Source organism: Pseudophryne corroboree, chromosome 3 (assembly GCF_028390025.1).
Source record: "Pseudophryne corroboree isolate aPseCor3 chromosome 3, aPseCor3.hap2, whole genome shotgun sequence".
Taxonomy (NCBI): Eukaryota; Metazoa; Chordata; class Amphibia; order Anura; family Myobatrachidae; genus Pseudophryne; species Pseudophryne corroboree.
The window spans coordinates 378,216,609-378,239,982 of record NC_086446.1 but is presented as its reverse complement, the minus strand read 5'-3'; the positions used below and the strand labels follow the sequence as shown (position 1 = coordinate 378,239,982).

Genomic DNA, 23,374 nt, shown 5'->3' with positions numbered 1-23,374 from the left:
ATGTAAGGATGATAACTGCAGCACTGCTGAATGGTAGGTCCATCCCAATGTCCCAGCACACACCCTAAGTACTTCAGATCTAGTCCAACAACAGCAACTGGACAGCCAGAGAGTGGCCATGCTCCCACTGGCAGGCAGCATATCCGCACTAACAGAGAAAGAAAAGCTTTAAAGAACCTCAATTCAAATACAGAACTAGTGATCAAACCCGCAGATACAGGGGAGGGGTGGTGTTATTAAATAGGAAAGACTATGAAACAGATCTACAGACAACTAGACGATAAGGAAACATAGAAAATTACGGGGAGATCCTACGAAAAGAATGAATTTACAATTGAAGGAAATCATTGATAAGTTTAAAAAGAAAATTACTATAAACAGATGTTGAAAGCAGGTTTCTGTTCAATGAACATCCTATTATCCTCACTAAATACATTTTTCCCAAAATGCATGAAGACCCCCTACACCCACCAGGAAGACCCATAGTGACCGGAATTGATTCCTTGACAGCAAATTTGTCACAATTTATAGACTTTTATTTACAGCCATTGGTCCTATCACATCCTTCCCATTTGAAGGATACAGGAAGCACATTAGAGGTATTAAAATCTATAGACTGGAATGAAGAATTTTTCTTAGTCACTTTTGATGTGAATTCCCTGTATACAATAATTGATCACCAACAGAGGATAGGAGCAGTTAAGGAGGCATTAAAGGAATCCACTTTGACAGTTGACATACAAGAGCTGATATTGGAGGGGATCAATTTTATCTTGATCAACAATTACTTTATCTTTAAGGAATTTTTTATGCAAAAAAGAGGGACAGCCATGGGCACTAGGTTCACCCCTAGTTATGCAAACATTTTTATGCGTCAATGGGAATTTGAAACCATTTGGTATAATAACCCATATGGGGCGAACCTAGTGTCCTGGCACCGTTATATTGACAATATCTTTTTTATTTGGCATGGAGGGTGAGAACTGTTGGAAGAGTTCTGTTTATATCTAAATAGGAATGAAAGAAATATCACCCTAACCTTCGATATTAGTGCAGAAAGTATAAACTTTCTGGATTTGACCATTTATATTGAAGAAGGTACAATTAAAACAAAGAACTATGTAAAGCCAACAGACTCAAGGTCATATATTGAACAAAATAGTTACCACCATGATAATTGGTTGAAATCAATTCCTCTAAGCCAATTCAAAAGACTCCGAAAAAAATTGTTCAGATCAAGAGGTGTTTCAAGAACAGGCAAAAGAAGGTGGAAGGTCCCAGCCCCCCGCTACTGAGCCGCCAAGACTCTGATCGCTGCCTGGAGCGGTCTGCTGCGCTACTGCACCGCGGAGTGCCCGGTGAGTTGATCCCACTCTGCATGATCCCACTCTGCAGGTCATACATGACGGTGCTGGGGGACACCTGAGAGACCGAATCCTGCTGGGGTGCCTCTCCTATAGTGCGGGGAGCGGCGGGCGGCCATTTTATAAGTGCCCACACACAGATCCAAGGTTATGATCAGCCCACGGAGCTGTGCATCTCTACACCCACAGCACCTTATAAACGCTCTCCTGTTTCTTTGTGTGCTTCACTGGGCATCCTTATAACAGCACTGGGTTCAGTGTGCTTGAGTGCTGCTCCTGACCTGCTTTTGCACTGCCATTTCTTATTAAAGTCCCGGACCTTGTTCTTTGCAGACACAGCCTTGCACTCAGGTGTACTCACTACAGCTCCTCATCTGCCCTATAAGAGTTTGGTGTCCTCTGTTTGCATACTGGGACGATAATCCCTGCTCAGACGTGTGTTACCTACTTTTGCTTGTCTCAAAATTTCTAATCATGGTGCGAAACCATCACAAATCTGCTGCGGCCAGGCTCGCACAGTTTCAACGCATTCCGGGGAGGAATGCGGCAACACCGGATAGAAATGGAGACGCCTCTCCACCAGTCTCCCCTAATCTCTCCTCGTCCTCGGCTGACGCTACTGATGATGATGATGGCCAGTTACCTGATATTAAAGGCAAGTTGCTAGATATGGAGGGGAGACTTCGTAGAAACAATATTCGTTTTGTGGGGTTGCCTGAAAGGGAGGAAGGTGATGACCCGGAGAAATTCCTTGAGACCTGGTTGATGAAATCCTTTGGCGCTGATTCATTTACTCCCTTTTTCACAGTTGAACGGGCTCACAGGATCCGTTTTAGACCTCTCCCTCCTGGTGCGCCGCCCGCACCCTCATTGCGAAGTTTCTCCACTACTGAGACCGGGATGCCGTATTGTCCTAGGTACGCACCAAAGGCCCCTTGATGTGGAACAGTTCCAAAATCTCTACGTTTCCAGATTTTGCATTGGAGGTGCAAAAGGACCGTGCACAATTTATCCCGATCAATAGGTGACTTAGAGAACTTAACCTACAGTATGCAATGCTTTTTCCCTCTAGGCTCCAAGTAGTGGCTGATGGAGAGACAAAATTCTTTGCCACACCTCGTGATGCTGCCCTTTTGGCTGGACCGCTGGGCTCCAGCCAGACGGGCCCTTGCGGCTGATAATTGATGGCTGCTCTCTATCCCATTATGTCCTCTTTTTGACGATTTATTTGTTGCAGTTTTATATTGCTCGGGTTGCCTGTTGAGCCTGATGTTATTGGTTCCTTCCTCCAATTAAATGTTGTGCTGAAGGGCTCGGGATGGTGTCCTCTCACTGTCCTTATTTGATGGTGGGTGGCCTACACCTTATCTTTTGGTCAAAATATTTATTGCCTCTTTATGTTAGGTTTATTCTAATATTGTTTGTTTTTGGTTCTTGGTTTTTGGCATTAGGTATGCCAAAGTTTGGTCAGGTATACAGGGTGGGGGGTTGGGGTGGGAGGGATGTTTGTGTACTGATGTTCTTTTTTTTTTTCCTGCTCTTTCGGGTGTGAGCTATGTGATACTCTTTGATGCTGATGTCGATAATATTTATAGGGTGCTCGGGATTGATTTTCTATACTGTGATGAACTGATCTATGGCCTCTAATCACCTTCAGATTTTGTCCTGGAATGTCCGGGGGCTAAATGATAACGTTAAAAGATCTCTTGTTCTCAGGCATTTTAAACAATATAATGCAGCCATAGTTTGTCTTCTGGAGACTCACCTGGTCGGAGCAAAAGTTATGTCTCTTAAAAAGCCGTGGGTGGGGTGGGCTTACCATTCCACTCATACCACTCACTACCGGGGGGTGTCGGTTCTGGTGCGGAGATCAATCCCGTTCATCCTTGATCAGGTGCAAATTGATCAATGGGGCAGATACGTGTTTTTGAAATGTCAGGTTTATTCCAGTTCTCTACTGTTGTTTGCCATCTATATCCCGCCACCTTTCTCCTCAGATGTTCTTAAAAAGCAGCAGATTTTATGGTTTTGTATCCCCAAGTTCCAATTGTCTGTCTTGGAGACTTCAATAATGTCGTTGACCCACATTTGGACATATTTAGAATCCCATCCTTCACCCCTAATGTCCGCCGCAGTAATTTTGCATTGTTGCTGGAGAGCGCGTTTTCCAGGTACCCATCAATACTCCTGCTTTTCTGCCACGTACTCATCTTTCTCCAGGATAGACCTGGCCTTAACAACTGAATGTTTGCTCCCAAAAGTATTCGATGTACAATACGTTACTAGGGGTATTTCGGACCATTCACCTTTAGTATTATGTCTAGATATGGGGGATAGCAGAGGTAGGGTGTTCTGGAAATTTAACCCCTTTTGGCTCACACAATTGGGCACTGGAGTGGAGTTGGGGGGGATGTGGAAAGACTTTCTAACGCTTAATGAGGGCTCAGCGCCCACTCCTATATTTTGGGATGCTTTTAAAGCGTATCTGCGCGGCACTTTAATTAAAGCGGTGGCGACCCTGAAATCTGGCTATGCGTGCCAGGAGCAGGTCCTGGAAACAACATGCAGAACGTTGGAACTTCAGTACCTCACTGATAGTCTAACTACTACTAGAGAGAGGTGGTTGCAAGACCAAGCTGACTGGCGCACTTGCTTGATGGAAAAAGCTAAATATCGATTGCTATATACTCAACACTCATATTATGCAACGGGCGACAGACCTGGGAGAAAACTGGCAGGCACGGACAGGGCCGCTAATACGGTGACTGCTATCTGTACTGTTGATAATGTCCTCCATACCAAGACCCCCAACATAGGCCCTCATTCCGAGTTGATTGCTAGCTGCTTTCGTTCGCATTGCAGCGAATAGGTAAAAAAGCGGCACTTCTGCGCATGCGTATGGGGCGCAGTGCGCACGCGCAACGTACTTTCACAAAAGCCGATGCAGTTTCACACAAGGTCTAGCGACGCTTTTCAGTCGCACTGCTGGCCGCAGAGTGATTGACAGGAAGTGGGTGTTTCTGGGAGGTAACTGACCGTTTTCGGGGAGTGTGTGTAAAAACGCAGGCGTGTCGGATAAAAACGCAGGAGTGGCTGGGGAAACGTAGGCGTGGCTGGCCGAACGCAGGGCGTGTTTGTGACGTCAAAACAGGAACTAAACAGTCTGAAGTGATCGCGAGCTAGGAGTAAGTCTCGAGCAGCTCAGAAACTGCACAATCTTTTTTTGTAGCAGCGCTGCGATCCTTTCGGTCGCACTTCTGCTAAGCTAAGATACACTCCCAGAGGGCGGCGGCTTAGCATTTGCACTGCTGCTAAAAGCAGCTAGCAAGCGATCAACTCGGAATGAGGGCCATAGTGGAGGACTTTGTAAAATATTATAGGACATTATACAGCTATAAAATACAGTATGGTACCCCGGAAATCCTCCCCTTTTTGGAGGGTGTCTCCCTACTTACACTGTTCCTTGATGCAGTTTCCTTTCTGGAATCTCCCTTGACTCTTCCGGAATTGGAGACTGCAATCAAATCATTTCCTGGTGGGAAAACCCCGGGATTGGATGGGATCCAATTGGAACTGTATAAAAAACACTTTGACTTCTATGGCCCTAAACTTCTCATGTTATATAATGAATTGTTTGAATTGGGGACACTGCCTGCCTCTATGGCGGAGGCTCTGATTATAGTCCTTCTTAAACCTGATAAAACCCCTGAGAAGTTGGAATCTTACAGCCCGATCTCCCTGTTAACGACTGACGTGAAGATTCTGGCCAAAATACTGGCTACTAGGCTGATCTTACAGGTGATCCATGAGGATCAGACGGGGGTTCATGCCAGGCCGGTCCACCCTACCCAATTTACATCGGTTATATACTTATTTACAATCCCCTCGCGAGGACTCCCTCTCTTCAATTATAGTTTCTCTTGATGCTGCTAAGGTATTTGATTCGGTGGAGTGGGAGTTCTTGTGGGGGGGGTTTGGACCGGTTCGGTATTGGGCCCAATTTTATAAAATGGGTCAAGTTGCTTTATTCTGCCCTCACAGCTAGGGTCTCGGTAAATGGGTATATCTCATAGAGTTTTTCTTTACAAAGGGGAACGAGACAGGGATGCCCGCTGTCTCCACTCCTCTTCACCCTTGCCATAGAACCATTAGCCAGTATTGTTAAATCCTCCCAGTGGATGACGGGTCTCCGGCTGGGGGACAGGACGGACAAAATTTCTCTGTATGCTGATGACATTCTGTTATATATATCTGACCTCCTCTACTATGCCTTCTGATTTGGAGATTATTAATACCTTTGGGGGATTCTCCGGTTTGACTATAAACTGGGATAAATCCTGCATCCTTCCTTTTAGGGGCCTTTGTCCTGCTCGCCCGCCTGGGGACCTGCCGCTCCGCTTGGTGGATACTTTTGTGGTGTAATGGTTAGCATTACTGCCTCACAGCACTGAGGTCATGGGTTCGATTCCCACCATGGCCCCAACTGTGTGGAGTTTGTATATTCTCCCCGTACTTGCGTGGGTTTCCTCCGGGTACTCCGGTTTCCTCCAACAATCCAAAAATATACTGGTAGGTTAATTGGCGCCCAACAAAATTACCCTAGGCGTGAATGTGTCTACGTGTACATGTGATAGGGAATATAGACTGTAAGCTCCACTGGGGCAGGGACTGATGTGAATGAGCAAATATTCTCTGTAAAGCGCTGCGGAATATGTGTGCGCTATATAAATAACTGGTAATAAATAAATAAATAATACTTTTAAATACCTGGGTATTTGGATAACTAATTAATCTTCACAAGTCACTGTTTTAAATTTACAACCACAAATGGATTTCATACGTTTCTGTATTAAAGTATGGGGGAAATTGCCGCTTACGGTTACAGTCAGGTAGGATTAATCTGATCAAAATGGTCGTATTGCCCAAATTGCTCTATGTTTTCCAACACTCCCCAGTTTATCTACCTCAGAAAATATTTACTGCCATAGATAGTCTCTTATCCTCCCTAGTCTGGGCTGCTCGTAGAGCTAGCATTAAATTGGATACTCTCACTCGGTCTCGGGATTTAGGTGGTCTTGCTCTCCCTAACTTTCATTTGTACTACATGGCTGCCCAGTTATCTCATTTAATCTCATGGGTCAACGACTCGGACGGCTCCACTTTAATATCCCAGCTGCTTTCTGCATTCCCAGACTGACCTTATGCCAAAACAACTATTGAGTGATAATGTGACTGTTCTTCATCTCCCACTTGTTAAACAAGCTATTTTAGTCTGGAGAAGGTAGCATAGTATGTTGCAGGGGGAGGGATGGGACCCGGACACCCCTCTGACTCACACTCGTTCCTTTTCCGAATTTGCTTCCTTGCGGATGGACTTGGTGTGGAACAGATGGGATGTTAGATCTCTTGGTCATTTATATATGTCGGGTACTTTTAAAACGTTTGACCAATTGTGTATTGACTTTCGTCTACCCGTTACGCATTTCTACCGTTACCTTCAACTCCGACATGCTTGCTCATCTCAGTTTGGCGCTGCACCACCTCTTCTCCAGACATCACCTGTTTATGTGCTCTTAACGTCCATCGGCACTTCCAAGAGTGTCTCTACTCTCTACTCCACTCTGCTCGGTGCCCACCACACTAGTTCCCTCCCTGCCCTTAAAACTAAATGGGAGTCTAACTTGGGACCCCTCTCCCCTTCTGTTTGGGATATGGCCCTGGGGGCTTCTCGTTCAGCTACTTCCTCTGCTTGCTTTCAACAAATACACCTGTATATATTGCATCGCATCTATATCACCCCTTCTAGGCTGTCTAGGATGGGAGGGCGCGCTGACTCCAGATGCCCGAAGTGTACCTCCCTTGATGGCACCTTTTGGCACCTGTTGTGGATTTGCCCTGTGGTACAAGCTTTCTGGCAGACTGTTATAAGGATTATAATTTCTACCGGTGTTCCGTCTGATGTCCTTACCCCTGCTGTTTGTATTCTTGGTGTAATTGACGAGGAAACCCTCGATGTGCATTCTAGACGGTACATTATTAAACTGTGCGCCTTGGCTCAGGTGCTGATAGCGCGCTCCTGGATGGCGAAAACGGGCCTCGCGGTCAATAATTGGATTCCACTGGTGTCATCAACTGTATCCCACAAAAAGTTTGTATATATATCTCAGAAAACCACTGAAAAGTTTTATAAAATATGGGATGGATTTCTTCCCCTTACAACCAGCCCGTGTCTATTTTCACACCTTGAGATTGTTTGCTCCCTCAGATCACTATACTCTATACTCCTACTTACGTGCATATGTGATATTACCATTGCTCATACGTTATTGAGGTTACTTGTAACCATAGTACTCTGTAAGAATGTGCTCACACCATGTAATTGTATTTTAATTTTCCTTTTTTATTGTTTCGTTATGCACACATGATATGTTCTGTATATTTCAACTACACTTTGCATATGGTTTTTGTTGTGTTTGTTTGTATGTCAGAAAAAACAAATAAAAAAGATTGAATTAAAAAAAAAACCTTTTAACACTATTGGGAGCATTTTCCATCTTTCTGAGGTACCTGAGTAAGAAAGGAGGGAGCGTGGAAGTTCCGGTTGTACCCAGTAAAATTATTTGGCTCTATTGTCTACTTATCTGTGTAGACCAACGTATTTGGTATGAATTTGAATAGAAGAAACATTACAGAAAGTGTCATAGCATTCTATACAGAAATATGCTATGACATTGTTTTTATCTATTCTTTCTGAGGTTATTGTGACCCTATGAGTGTTTAAATACTGCATTCATAAGAAATCTGCGCTGAAGGAACTGGTGATACTTTTTATCTTTCTATGTTTGTTAAGTGTGGGTGCCACTTATTATCACTGAATCCTAGAGCTGTGATTGGCCCATTGTTTGTACACATCATTGTCTATTAGCATATCCGCACTCACCACGCCGAAGTCTCCTGGACACGTCTCTGGTACATCACATTCATTAACAGGCTCACGGCAGACAGTACCTCTGGGTTCATACTGTGAACAAGACATTTAAAGATGTTGTTGTGACTTAATGTAGTTTAAATGCAGTCATAAATAATTATATTCCGTTTCTCTATTGTGAAGCCCTCAACCAAGTACTGACTCCACATGCTGGTATATAGCCAAAATCATCATGCAATTATGTGCAATGCCCGATATCATCTGACCACATCTGTCTGCTGACAACTAGGTCAACATCTGTGGACATCTTCTGACACTAGCAGGACTCAACATCTTTTTATAGTGCTTTGGCCCAAGTGCCAGTAAGTCACATCTCATCCAATCTGCCCATCTACCTTTGTGATCCTGTTTCTCTATACTCATCCCAAACCGCAATCGGTTCTGGCATGTCACCAAATTGCGACACTGTGATTCGTTTTCAAGGAATACACTGGTGTAAAAGATATTACACAGGAAGAATAATAGGCCTTCTTATATAAACACTACTATACTATACTATACTACAGGTTGAGTATCCCTTATCCAAAATGCTTGGGACCAGAGGTATTTTGGATATGGGATTTTTCCGTATTTAGGAATAATTGCATACCATAATGAGATATCATGGCGATGGGACCCAAGTCTAAGCACAGAATGCATTTATGTTTCATATACACCTTATGCACACAGCCTGAAGGTCATTTTAGCCAATATTTTTTATAACTTTGTACATTAAACAAAGTATGTGTACATACACACAATTCATTTATGTTTCATATACACCTTATACACACAGCCTGAAGGTCATTTAAAACAATATTTTTAATAACTTTGTGTATTAAACAAAGTTTGTGTACATTGAGTCATTAAAAAACAAAGGTTTCCCTATTTCACTCTCACTCAAAAAAGTCTGTATTTCGGAATATTCCGTATTTCGGAATATTTGGATATGGGATACTCAACCTGTATCTCAACTGTAGCACGGATTTTCCTGTTATATAGCTGAAACTGCAAACTTATGCAGATCACTACACTAACCCAACTTGACCATTTGGCAGTATGATACAATTCCATAACACTGCATACAGACGTGAGGCAATCAAGTTGCCGGCTGCCGGGATTCCGGCGGTCAGAATACTGATGCCGGAATCCTGACACCCGGTGAATTACCGGCGGTCGGAGTTCCGGCTGCCGCCCGGAATCCCCAACTGGGTGGTGGTCCACACCACCGCCTGAGGGGGAATATAATTCGGTCGCCACCGGGCCCCTAAGCAAGGCAAGCGCAGAGAGGGGACATGCTGCGGTTGCCGCTGGTATTCTGGCTGCCTGGATCCCGGCGTCAGTCTCCTGATCGCCAGGATCCCAACAGCCAGGATATCATACTGAATCCGTACAGACATATGCTTCTACAGCTACCTAACATAACCTGATTACTGGATGTGATCAGTCATATAATCATATGTGGTGTCGGTCTACTGTAAGCCCAATGTGCAATAAACACCATGCACACAGGCGCTCTCTGGTGGTGCACGCATGGTTAATAAGCATTAAGCAAGGAATGGTGCCCCGGCAATGGTGCCCCCACAAACATATACAGCCACCAACCAAACCTCCGAACATAAAGTGGGATATCATTTCTCTATCACCCAGAAAACGTTGGCATCTTCGTTATGTGTGCTGCACCTGTGTGACAGATCACTACACCATCCCAACATGCACCTAAACACTAGATGTGATCATAATACAGTTCTATTACACACTATCCCTCACCTGCTAGTGCCATATTTGTCAGTCACCTGATTGCTAATGTGGTCTAGCCATTTTGTGTTTACCGGTCTCCTTACCCGACATCGTCTGCAACATAACCCATCACTGCACATTGCATCATGGCTTAGGGTGCACTTCTTACAGCAGTTCCAGGCACCGGTCCTGTTACATTCCTGCAAACCATAACACCGATAAATCTTGTGTCAATTACGTAGTGAAAATACCGATTTGTATTCATTACTACTCATTTTCCTCCTTTGCTGGAATTTATAATTCTTAGTAGAATGAACATAATGGGGGGAATGTAATAGTGTGTGAGAATCAGGAAGTGAGAGATTTTGTGAGTATTCTCCTGTGGGGTTTTTTTTTGGTGGTTTTTTTTAAGTGGCAATCATTTACATGGCAAAACCAGGTTGATTTTGCCATGTAAATGATTGCCACTTAAAAAAACAGGAGAACACTCACAAAATCTCTCACATCCTGATTCTCACACACTATTACATTACTGCAAGAATATTAGTGTGGCTATGTTTTAACTAGGTATGTGCTGGATTCATGCTTTAAGATTTGGCTGAATATTTAATATGGTAAAAAAAAAGAAAAAAAGAACTTTTATGATCCCAATGATAATGGGGGGTTTTCAGAGATGAACGCATATGGCTGCATACGCAACCAGATCTGCATTCATCTCTGCACAAGCTGAGGGCCGCCCAGCATGTGTGGGGGCCCCCTCCCGATGTTTCCGCATTTGTGAACACCGGCTCTAAGTTTGACCCCTGGCAGCGCAGCCAGGCGGTCAGCATGCATTTTTTTGCAAACTGCGCTGCGGGACGCATTTACAGCCGGGTCTGAATGACAGTCAATAGTTTCTACATTTTAGCCTCAGGAAGCAATACCTGTCTCTGGGGGTCATTCCGAGTTGTTCGCTCATTGCCGATTTTCGCTATGCTGCGATTTGTTGCAAATTGCGCATGCGCAAGGTACGCAGGGCGCATGCGCTTAGTTATTTAACACAAAATTTAGCAGTTTTGCTGTGGCTTCTGCTGCGCTTTTCAGTCGCACTGCTGTTCGGTAAATGATTGACAGGAAAGGGGCGTTTCTGGGCGGCAACTCAGCGTTTTCCAGGCGTTTGCAAAAAAACGCAGGCGTGTCAGGGAAAAACGCGGGAGTGTCTGGAGAAACGGGGGAGTGGCTGGCCGAAAGCAGGGCGTATTTGTGACGTCAAACCAGGAACTAAATGGACTGAGCTGATCGCAATCTGTGAGTGGGTCCGGAGCTACTCAGAAACTGCTAAGAATTATTTAGTAGCAGTTTTGCTAATTTTTCGTTCGCTATTCTACTAAGCTAAGATACACTCCCTGAGGGCGGCGGCCTAGCGTGTGCAATGCTGATAAAAGCAGCTAGCGAGCGAACAACTCGGAATGAGGGCCTCTGTGCAATACAATCATAATTTGGAGTCTTTTAGAGAAATCCCAAGGATTCAATCACTCCAAATTTTGCCACAATCCCATAGGACTTAATCTGAATTCCTATATCTGTAACTGGTGCATCTCTATTCCAAAGAAGCTACCTGAGGGTCTGTATTCACTGACTCTAGAACACTATAAAATGCAGTATAAGTGCTTAGGGCAGTGGATTCCAAACTTTTTTGAATCACGGCACCCTAGAATATCAGAATTTATTTCACGCCACCCCTAGGCCAAAAATTTCTTATTGAGAATTTTAGAAAGAAATATTACATTAAGTAGATCGCGTTTATATGTCATCCTTAGGGTCAGTTGTGTGGTGAGGGACAAGATTTGCCTCTGTTTGCCCACATATTTTATGACTGGCAGCCACCAGCACTGGTTTTGCCTATTATATTGACCATGAATAATTTAAATTGGTCCTGGACCACCAACCCAGGGCACCCATGCAAGTGTCCCGAGGCATCCCAGGGAGCCACGGCACACAGTTTGAGAACCTCTGGGTTAGGGCATATTTCACCAGTAAACAGATAACAAAACCTATGTAGTTTAATTTCATATAAAGCTTGTCACGCAGGCAGGTTTCATTTCTACCTTCTCTTTCTTGTCCTTGTATTGACAGTATCTATTCATGTACAGCACTGGGTAAAATGTTGCTGGTTCAAATAAAAAATATTAGAAGTTTCAGTACTCACAGTAGCTGAGCCGCAGTCACATTCCTCCCCCACTTCCACAAATCCATTCCCACAGGATGGAGCATCCAACAGCTGGGAGAGGAAATGGAAAAAGAACAAGTGTGTAGGGTGTAGACCGCACAATAAAAACATTGGCAAGTTCAAAATGGATATCAGCGCTCAGTTACACAGCTGTATTTGCAGCGTGAGATGCATCAGACTCCAGTTGTTCCATTGCACAAAGTTTGTAGAGAATGCAAAAAGTGCAACAGACATGTAATGGAATTGAAATGCCTCAGAACTAGAGATGAGCGGATTCGGTTTTACTCGGATTTACTCGGTTCTCAAAACGGCATCTTATTGGCTCACGGATGTCACGTGTTTTGGATAGCCAATCAGATGCCGTTTTGAGAACCGAGTAAATCCGAGTAAAACCGAATCCACTCATCTCTACTCAGAACATGTACAGGATAACAGGATAGGCTATGGCTTAGCATTCGCTGTGTCTGCACTGTAGATGTGCACATTTCGCGAACACTATTTATGATCTGGATTTTAGTGTGGAGTGTAAATAATTCATGCTAAATGGGCTGATTCCTGGTCCCTAACTACCTAGGTCAATCATGGGGGTAGGGTTGGGGTGGATGTATAAGAGGAAAAGAGATGAGGAGGGCCAAGTGAGCTTAAGATGTTCAGGAGAGAAAGGAAAACAGGTATGAGGTGGAGCCGAAAGGAATCAATAGGGACATTCATGAATGAGGTAAACAGGAACTAGTCATGGCATAAGGAGAAGTAGATAGGAGACAAGGCAGGTAATATAAAGACAGTGCAGGTGTGTAGGGATGAAGGACAATATAAAGAATATGTTCATTGCGATAGTTTCTGTGGCAGATAACTATATGGAGATTCAGTCGAGCCCTGGCTCAGAATTTTCTTTCCTTACTTATAGTGAAGGACCTAAAACCCCTTCACCCTATGAAATTTAATAAGTCTAAATTATTTGAACAATAACAGAATTAATATTTTTTTTTCTCTGTCTACCTTAAGAGGTTTGTTGAACAGACATCTCCCTCCTCCGTTTTGCAGGAATTGGCGGTATTCATCAGTACTGCAGCGGGAGAACTTCTGGGGGAGGTAGTAACTGAAATAAAGACAAAGTAGTGTCAAGAATAATGAGCAGAACAATATACTGTATTTGCACTGGAGCTTATTATGTATGTATAGAAATATTTAGCATTCCCTTTATATGTTCTTCCTCTTGATTTGTTCTTGTTAGTCATCCTCTATTGTTTTACTGTAATTCATGAACGAGTTGTGGTAAAATGTCTAGTTATCATGATGAGTGAAACCTATACAATGAAAACCATACACGACATTCCAAAGCCTTGGCAGATTTATGAGAGCATATAATTGCACATAGATGAGTGCAGAGTGAGAATAGGTGACTGGGAGTATCTGATGACAAAGATAAATGGATGAACAGTACTCCGTTAATCCAAAGATAAACAGTAATCCATTATTTTATAGTCACTTCTATTAAACTACTTTTAAGGAAAGTTGCAAAGTTTTTTTTATATTTATTTTGTAACAGTTATATATACACACAGTATATAGCGCACACATATTCTACAGCACTTTACAGAGAATATTTAGTCTGTCGCATCAGTCCCCACACCATATTCTATATTATCTATCACATGGACACAAATACACATAGGGTAACCAATTCACCCAATTGTAGATTTTAGATTGTGGGTGAAAACCCAGAGGAATCCAACACAGGTTAGGTATGATATGTCGACAATCAGCATGTTTACATGTTCAAAATGTTGACAGATGTCATTACGGATGTATATCTGCTCACATTTTAAACAAGTTGACATCCTGAATGTCGGCAATCAGGACATGTTGACATTCTGTTGTCAACAGTTTGATTGTCAACATTATAGAAGTTGACATGTTGACTGGAACCTATTCAATGTATACTCCGCTTACCACTGCGCCAACTGTGATCAGATAAAACGGTATTACTGTAGAACAATTAAGCTATTAATTTATGTTCCCAACAAACATAATTTGTAAATTGATAGGCTAATCCATTTGTCAGCTCTGTATCTTCATTCATTTGTACACTTATAAAATAAAAAATATTTACAATGGCTGTACCTAGTGATATTCATTGGCACTGCACATATGTATTGATTCAAGATTAACATGGATAAGTGCATCATTCTGGGATGACAAACATGACTGTATCTTAGGTTTATACAGTTTTGATTGTGATTAAGATCCACTAGAAATAAGTCTGGGAAATCCCCCCTGCCTCATATGTTACTCTACGGTGATATTTCCTGCCTGCATTACACAAGAGTTGTCTCCCATCCCATTCATTGCTCTCCTGCACAACAATTCAATAGGATTTCAGTTCTCAGTGAAAGTTTGCAGTACATTTGGGTGAGTTATCAGATCAGTATGGTTACACAATTTACACCAGTAAAGGTACAGAAACCTCACAATTAGTCTTATGCACAAAAAAAGTGAAGGCTCGGGGATCTAAGCACTCAAGCTTGGTACAGGTACACACTATACGATATATCGCACGATATATAGTTTCGACATGGATCGGAACAATATACTGTGCTCATAATATAGTGTATACTCCCGATCCGTTGTACCCGGCCGTCATTCACGGTATCATCCCATGCTGCACATCCAGTTGGGCTGATTCCACAGCTGATGCGGTGTAGTTACAAGCACCATCTAACGATAAACCATGCCGTTGTTCAGAGGATGATGCAGTGTGTATGGTGGATGCAATGTATCGTTATATCGCATTGCTGGGTCATACTGTACCATCGCATGGTGTGTACCCAGCTTTAAGCTTCTGTCACTTACCCAGTATCCTCCATGATGCAGCCAAGCCACAGATCCGGGCAGCTGCAGTCGCCTAGATGAAAGAACACACATCACTGTACTAAAGAACTACTCATGAATAGTTAAATCCAAAGTAAAGCCCAGATATCTGGGGGAGATCTTACCAGCAGCAGTCCGTGGTTTATTATACATCATGCCAAGGTTTTGTCCCAGACTCTGTGCCAATGTCACTGCCATGGCAGCAATGTTTCCATACTATATGGGCAGACCACAACATAGATGCATTATAACCACAGTACATCTTCTACAGGTCTATCTATATATTGCACATACAGTACCACACCAGTTACAATTGTAACTAGAATTATTACATCATTTTTCCACTGCATGTATGTCTTATATGAGGCCAATACAGTATGTAATGATACAGTGTATATTTGTAAGCTAACTTGAGTCTGACCTGACACATCCTACCACAGTATCTTTGTGTTTCACGTTAGCAGCATGGTTAAGCTTGATCATTTATTGATAGTTTTACTGCAGGCCTAAACATAACAGGACCTGACTGATCATTAAAGGTTTGAGTTGTTTAATATCTGTGTAACAACTAAACTTTTTTTTCTTGCATGTTAAGGCAGAAATAAGTATATCACACTTATTTAGGAAGGCTTAAAAACAGGAGATATATGAGATACAGTACTGTGGGGTAAATGTATTATACCCACAGCGAAGAAGGAAGCCACTCCGACAAGATGTACTAACATCTAGTTTGCCTAAGTGGGGAGAGTAAACTCCCCCCACCGGTGATCCCCGCAGAGCACACAGTGTATCAGCTCAGTGCTGATGTGCTGTTTCTCCCAACCCAGCATGCTCCACTGTACATGCTTGAGATCTCGCAAATCATGCAAAATCTCCTGCGCAGCCCGGAGTCCAAATGCCTCCACAGTCAGGGACAGCTCTGTCCCTGCTGTGGAGATAGGGCAAAGCCATCTGCAGCTGTCAATGACGATAGCTGACCGTTCGTACATTGCTCTGGATATCGGCATGCTGACTTTTAGGTAGAAGCGCCGATATGCACAGGGGTGCATAGCATGAGTCCGCACCGCCAGTGTCATACATGGGGGAGAAGCGATATCAATGTACATAACGTGCGCTGATACCACTTCTCCCCCATAACGAAGGATAATACATTTGCCATCTCCTACTTTCTAAGCAACAGTTCTCGATGCAGCCATCAACATCTATTGGGATGGCATTATGGGGTTGGCTTTTCAGATATCGTCTCAGTTAATGTCATTTTCATTAGCCTGCTTTCCTGTATGAGACAAGCCCGTCCGGAGAGGGTTCCTCTGATGCTTCCCTGGTGAGCTAGAGATCTTTCCAATATGCACATTAAATATTTTGATTTACATATATGCAGCCTGCATGCATGTGCACTTGCATGTATGGGTCCTAATAAAATGACTTTCATCTGTGCTCATCGCAGGGACTGGCTCTTATCAAAGTCTGTGTCCTGGAATCTGGCGCTTCATAAATAGTCCTAAAATCCTCCAAAAAGAAAACCATTCTAAATTGCTGCGGTATGCAGCAATAAGGATTGTTATACAGGACACCTAGAAGTACATATATCATTTGAGTGCAATTTTTTCATCGACAATGGCTTTAGGCTCTTATTCAGACCCAGATGCAGCCACGCGTCTGTAAGCAGCGTCTGCATCCAGGAGGTATGTGCACGTGCACCATCCACAGTGCGCAACCCTTCACCATGTGGCTGCATCCTGGAAGGGGTGGCGTTGATGCAGCCTTTTAATGGCCGTGGTCCGGACAACGCAGGCGTGTCTGGATTGTTTTCGGGGCATCTGCGTGACGTCACACTCAGTCACTTAGACAAAAAAAGGCGCTGGACCGCTTGCCAGTGCAGCCAGGGGTCAACCACACACACACATACTAGGTGGCACCCAGCATGTGAGTAGATGGATGCAGATCTTGCTGCGGAAACAATATCTGCATCCATCTCTGAATAACTCCCTTAGTGCAGATTTACATCTTTAAGTAATGTTGGTAACAGTGATTATATGCTGCTAACTTAGGTTTATAACTTACTAATAAAGTGACTCCCTTTTGAACCTAATTACCCTGTCTCACCTTCCTAACTATACCCATTTTGGAACTGATGTAAAGGTATAATAAACTCCTTTGATGAGTCCCTAAAACAGTGTTTCCCAACCTTGGTCCTAAAGGCACACTAAGGGTTTATTTGCTAAAGAGCGGGTTTGTTAGAAGTGGACATGTTGCCCATAGCACCCAATCAGATTCTACTTAACATTTGTCTAGCTGCTTCAAGAATAGCTAGAATCTGATTGGTTGCTAAGGGTGACACCTCCTCTTCTAAAAATCTGCACTTTAGTAAACATACACCTAATAGTCCAGGTTTTAAGGATAGCCATACTTGAGCACAGGTGATTAAACCTTGGTTATTTTGATTTAACAATATGTGCTTATGCATGGATATCCTTAAAACCTGGATTGTTAGTGTGCCTTAAAGACCGAGGGTGGGAAACACTGGCCTACACTCTTGCCCTATACTGTAGACACTACATACATTTTGGAATTTGTGTGTTGATAATGAGTAGTCTGCTAAATTCTTTTCTGCCCCATCAATATGCTATGAGATTTGTTATTAGTCTATATTGAATATAACATGCTCCTAAGCGAAGATACAGTCTTGGCGGTACACTGAGAACAGTGCTGATAGGGGCCGAAGTGCAAAGCTTCCAAATAATAAACAACATAACTACAGTTGAGATCTATGCATAGGGTAATGCCTTTCCTCGGATTTATAATCTGATAATTGCTGGATGAACTATGAAGCTGAGGTGGTATACTGACCTCAATTACGCCACCACTTTTGGTCAGAGAGCATATACCGCCAAAATACGCAGCTCCACTGCGGCTGCTCTTAAACGTGCGTCCTCTAAATACAGAGAAAGAAAAAGTATGAGTTAGGTGCTCTGTAGACAGGTTTAATGGGTTGGGATCACTTGAATAAAAAAAGGCTAAGCATTAAGATTACTAATAGTAAATGGTCGAAATAACCCACAAAGTGTCTGTATCAAAGTTAGACTCTCAATGTATTGGTATGTATTTTCCATGGCAATAAAAACCTACTGTGCACCAGCTCATCTGTCTGCCCATCCATTCACTTTTATCATACCTCCAGTTTGTTTTTAATTGGAATGTGTAACAAGATTAATATAGGCAGTGCTATTTTTCAGCAGGAACCCAGGCCCAGATTTATCAAGCCTTGGAGATTGGTAAATAACTGTCATTTTTCAAACACAGCCTGTAACATGGCAGCTAGGAGCTGATTGGTTGGTACTTTATCACCGTACAATTTATCACTCTCCAAGGCTTGATAAATCTGGGTCCCAGTTACTAAACCAAATATGACATAATCAGGAACTGGGTTCCTGAACCTGTCCTGGGCCAAAATGCATTTTAATAAATGTTATTTTACAGTCCATTTTGAGTGCCTTCTTTTCTATCTGATCACTTTTTTAATTACTCTACCCCCAGATTTTCTAGGTAAATCAGAGCAAATAGAAAGCTTTACGGTATGTCATATAAATCTACAGCATATCGGAAGCAATTGAAGAATCGGGAGAATAACAAAGTATAGGGCAGAGGTTCCCAAACCAGGTCCTCAAGGCATCCTCATGGTCCATGTTTTAAGGATAACCATGCTTGGGCACAGGTGACCTAATTAGGACCTCAGCCAATTTAATTTAACCATCTGTGCTCAGCCATGGATATCTTTAAAACCTGGACTGTTAGGGTGGCTTGAGAACCGCATTTGGGAACCACTGCTATAGGGCCTTTGTCAGATGCAATTGCACTATTTTACCACAGGACACTTCTACAGGTGTATAGCCTGTACTCTGCATTTTCATACCTGAGTGAATGCTGTCACATTTATATCTCTCCCTTACTCATTCTGAACATTTCCTTGTTAAACTGTTCATGTCACCCTCTCTTTTTATATTTATGGACGCCTGTTAATATGTTAAATTATCCAATGGACGCCTGTTAATATGTTAAATTATCCAATGTGCATAGATGGGTAGAAAGAAATGAATACTACTGTACAGGTTGAGTATCCCATATCCAAATATTCCGAAATATGGAGTATTCTGAAATAGGGAATTTTTGGAGTGAGACTGGGATAGTGAAACCTTTGTTTTGTGATGGCTCAATGTACACAAACTTTGTTTAATACACAAAGTTATGAAAAATATTGAAAATATTGTATTAAATGACCTTCAGGCTGTATTTATAAGGTGTATATGAAATATAAATTAATTGTGTGTATGTACACAAACTTTGTTGTTGTTTTTTTAAATCTGTTTACTATTTTCAAAAATACAAAACAGTTTACAGCATCACATCAAATAGGGTACAGCGTAACTGAATCAAGACAGAACAGTACAAAAAAGAATGCACTCCATATATAGACAACAGGGTCAAGCAAAACCGTAATAAAGACAATAAAATAGAGCCACAGATCTGCGATCCTACTGAGAACATACTAACACATGAGGACATAAGTAATACGAAAAAGGAGATCCGGTCAGATCCAACTAGAATGGGAAGCATAAATTGACTGTGATGGAAAACCCACATAAGATATAACAAAAAAAACAGTAGACTGAAAGAGGAGGATGGGGGGAGAAGAGGGTGAGAAAAAGAAAAGGGGGGGAGGGGGGGGGGGAGAACAATCAATCAAAACTGCAATGTTATGAGATCAATTTGAGTAGCAAAGGACATAATATTCTGTACAGGCTCGCCCCAAACACTAGCCCATGTTAAGTACAAGAAAGTCATAGGAATGTCTAAGCGTAGGACCAGTGGCGTAAGTTCGCCCCAGTCGTCCGGAGGCATGATAAATGTTGGTGCCCCCCCTACATACTGTATACACACACACCCTTCATATGTAGCTATCCGGCACTCATGTTGAACAGTAGTAGCGTGCTCAGGTGCCTTTCCCAATAGTAATATAGATACACATACAAAGTGGACGGAACTCCAAGTCAGTCATCACAATAAAATAGACACCAGCATACCTTTATAGCACAACTACAGTACTCCCTCACCCACCAGCGTGTCACAATGTAGATGCTTTGGCACAGTGGTGTGCCGATATACAGTATATATATATAAAAAACACACAAACGCCTCTTTCAATTAAACACACACACAAACACGACTTTCACTTAAACACACACAAGCCTCTTACTTACACACGCCTCCTACGCTTAAACACACACCTCCTTCGCTTAAACACACACACTCCTCACTTACACACATGCCTCTCACTTACACACACACCTCTCACTTACACACACACCTCTCACTTACACAAACACCTCTCACTTATACAAACGCCTCTCACTTACACATGCTTCCTTCACTTAAACTCACACACGCCTCCTTCATTTAAACTCACACACACATGCTTCCTTCACTTAAACACACACACACACGCTTCTTTTACACACACACACACACACCTCTTTCACTTAAACACATATATGCCTCTCACACACATACACACACACGTCTCCTTACACACACAAACGCCTCTTTCACTTAAAAACACACACACAAACAAAAACAAACAAATGCTTCCTTCACTTACACACACACACACACACACACACACACACACACACACACACACACACACACACACACACACACCTCACTTAAACATGCACACATAAAACACAGTGCTGCCAACATTTATTAAAGACCCCCCAGCACCACTCCCCTTTCCAACTACACACACCCCCACAGTGCAGCTTGAGGCAAGTGCTGCCAGTGCCTACCTGCTGCTATCAGCCCAACGGAAGAACAGAGAGCTTCACTCGGCCAGCTCATCTGGAAGGGCCTGGCAGGAGCTGCGTTCTGGAGCTCCCCCTAGCTGTAGCCACAGCCAGCTCTCTGTATATTCTAGGAGGCAGCTTCCGTGTTACTGACACGAAAGCTCCCCGCAGCAAACGATCTTCAGAGTCAGGCAGCTGGAGACAATGGAGGAGATGTGCCCCTTTGAGGTCAGGAGCCCGGTGGCAGCCGACTCCACTGCCTCCCAGAGTTCCGCCCCTGCGTAGGACACTAAGCTCTGTCAGGTTATATTCCTGTACAAATACCAGGAGGTGGTTTTGAATACCTTCAATATTTTGGGCTGCGTATCAGAATCAAGCGAATCTATGTAAGGTCCCCATTTCCCATAACAGTAGACTACTCCTTTTTCCAAAGCTGGCATAATAGCCTGTCTATCATAATACTTTGTAGTAAGTAACAATGTTTGTACTGCACCCAAAAATGGAGGAGGAGGTACGGTCCAGTTGCATAAAAGAACCTTCTTTGCTAAAGTGACAATTACAGTTAGGAGAGGGCTATCATGCTTCCTATCAGGCCCAAGGTCCGATTCTTTAAAATTAGAACATAAGAGAGGGTTACTTGTAAAGGTGTAAGTGAAAAACATCATTAATATAAACCACTAGTTTACCCCAAAACTTCCTTATTTTTGGGCATAACCAAAGATTGTGGAAAAAAGTTGCATTAGTACGCTTACTTTGAGGCAGTTACCAGACTCATCCGCCACCATATGCCGTCTATGGGCTTGGGAAATGTATACTCGTCTTTATATGAACATCCTATAGACAAGTACAGCGCAGAAATTTTAGCGTAGAGTCATAGGGGGTCATTCCGACCCGATCGCTCGCTGCAGTTTATCGAAGCACAGCGATCGGGTCGGAACTGCGCATGTGCCTGAAGCAGAGGCGGTCGCTGGCTGGGAGGGGGCTGGATGGCGGCGTTAAGCCGCCATTTATGGGGCGCAGTCCGGCCAACTCAGGCGTGGCAGGACCGTTGGGGGGACGGTCCGCAGCGGCTGCGTGACTTCACACGCAGCCACTGCGACCTGGGGCAGCGAAGAGGCTCTTCCGGCCAGTTGCATGAGCTGCGCTGGCTGGGAATAACTCCTGAGATGCAAAAGCATCTCTGCTGGGCGATGCTTTTGCATTTCAGCAGGGAGAGGGGGGAGGGGGGGGGGGGGGGCGGCACTGACATGCGGGGCGGACTAGCCCTGTGCTGGACGTCCCCCCGCATGTCTGAGTGCCTGATCGTAGCTGTGCAAACTAAGGTACTTGGTCTTATACGGGTGAAGCAATATAAAAGACAGTAAGTTATGGAGTACATCAGGGGAAGTAGAGGCTCTACACTGTGACATAATGGGCCGGGCATAATGAACAACCTGAAGATACATGTAAATTTGCTTATGGGGGATATCAAAAGTTTCATGTATGGTGCTAAATGGTAGGAGTTCCTCCCGGGTCAAAGACATCTTTAACCTTGGCAATCCCCTTCTCCCTCCAGTGAAGGAACAAGGAGTTATCCAGGCCTGGGGAAGGGGGAACAGAGGGTTACCCAGGAACATATTTAGAGCAGTCATAAGGCCTAGACAGAGTTATGCATATGCCCCGCCAAGCCATATAAGTGTCACAAAATAACACATTATTCAAAATATAGCTAGGAATAAGGCGTTTTGGAGAGTGGAGGAGAGCGGCTGTGGAAAACGGAGCAAACATAGAAGACTCAGTTTGTGGGTGGGTGTAAGTGTGCCTATCTACAAACCAATCACTAATATATCTGAAATGCACGGCCCTCATGAAGGTGAGTATATCAGGCAAGCCAAGGCCTCCCTTAGACCTAGGAAGATGTAACTTAGCTACGGCAATACGACGGTGACCTCCTTTCCATAAAAACGAGGTGAACAATTTGGTGAAAGCTTTGATATCTGAGAGGGTCAAACAAATAGGGAGCATTTGAAAGGGGTAGGATAATTTAGGGAAGGCTACACTCTTTATACACAAGCTTTGTTTAATGCGCAAAGTTATTAAAAATATTGTCTAAAATTACCTTCAGGCTGTGTGTATAAGGTGTATATGAAACATTCTGTGCTTAGACTTGGGTCCCATGCCATGATATCGGATTATAGTATGAAATTATTCCAAAATACGGAAAAATCCGATCACCAAAACACTTCTGTTCCCAAGCATTTTGGGTATGGGATACTCAATCTGTACCAATTAAGTGTAAGTACTAGCTTGGAGGTGGTGGTGATTAAACAGTCAGAATAAAAATACAGCACAGACTGCCCTCAAATATGTCACCCACTGTCCCAACCGGGAGGTCTTCAGT

At 43.3% G+C, this 23,374-nt stretch overlaps 1 protein-coding gene across 1 annotated transcript in view; it reads right to left on the bottom strand.

Annotated features, from left to right (window-relative positions):
* The window catches only part of ADAM11 (ADAM metallopeptidase domain 11), a 110,059-nt gene that overhangs the window by 15,264 nt on the left and 71,421 nt on the right, over positions 1-23,374 (bottom strand). The window contains exons 11-17 of the mRNA XM_063963178.1: positions 18,002-18,086; positions 15,277-15,367; positions 15,134-15,185; positions 13,280-13,379; positions 12,260-12,331; positions 10,176-10,271; positions 8,305-8,385 (exon numbers count right to left, since the gene is read on the bottom strand). Of these exons, the coding sequence (XP_063819248.1) occupies positions 8,305-8,385; positions 10,176-10,271; positions 12,260-12,331; positions 13,280-13,379; positions 15,134-15,185; positions 15,277-15,367; positions 18,002-18,086 (577 nt within the window). The remainder of the gene's footprint in view (positions 1-8,304; positions 8,386-10,175; positions 10,272-12,259; positions 12,332-13,279; positions 13,380-15,133; positions 15,186-15,276; positions 15,368-18,001; positions 18,087-23,374) is intronic.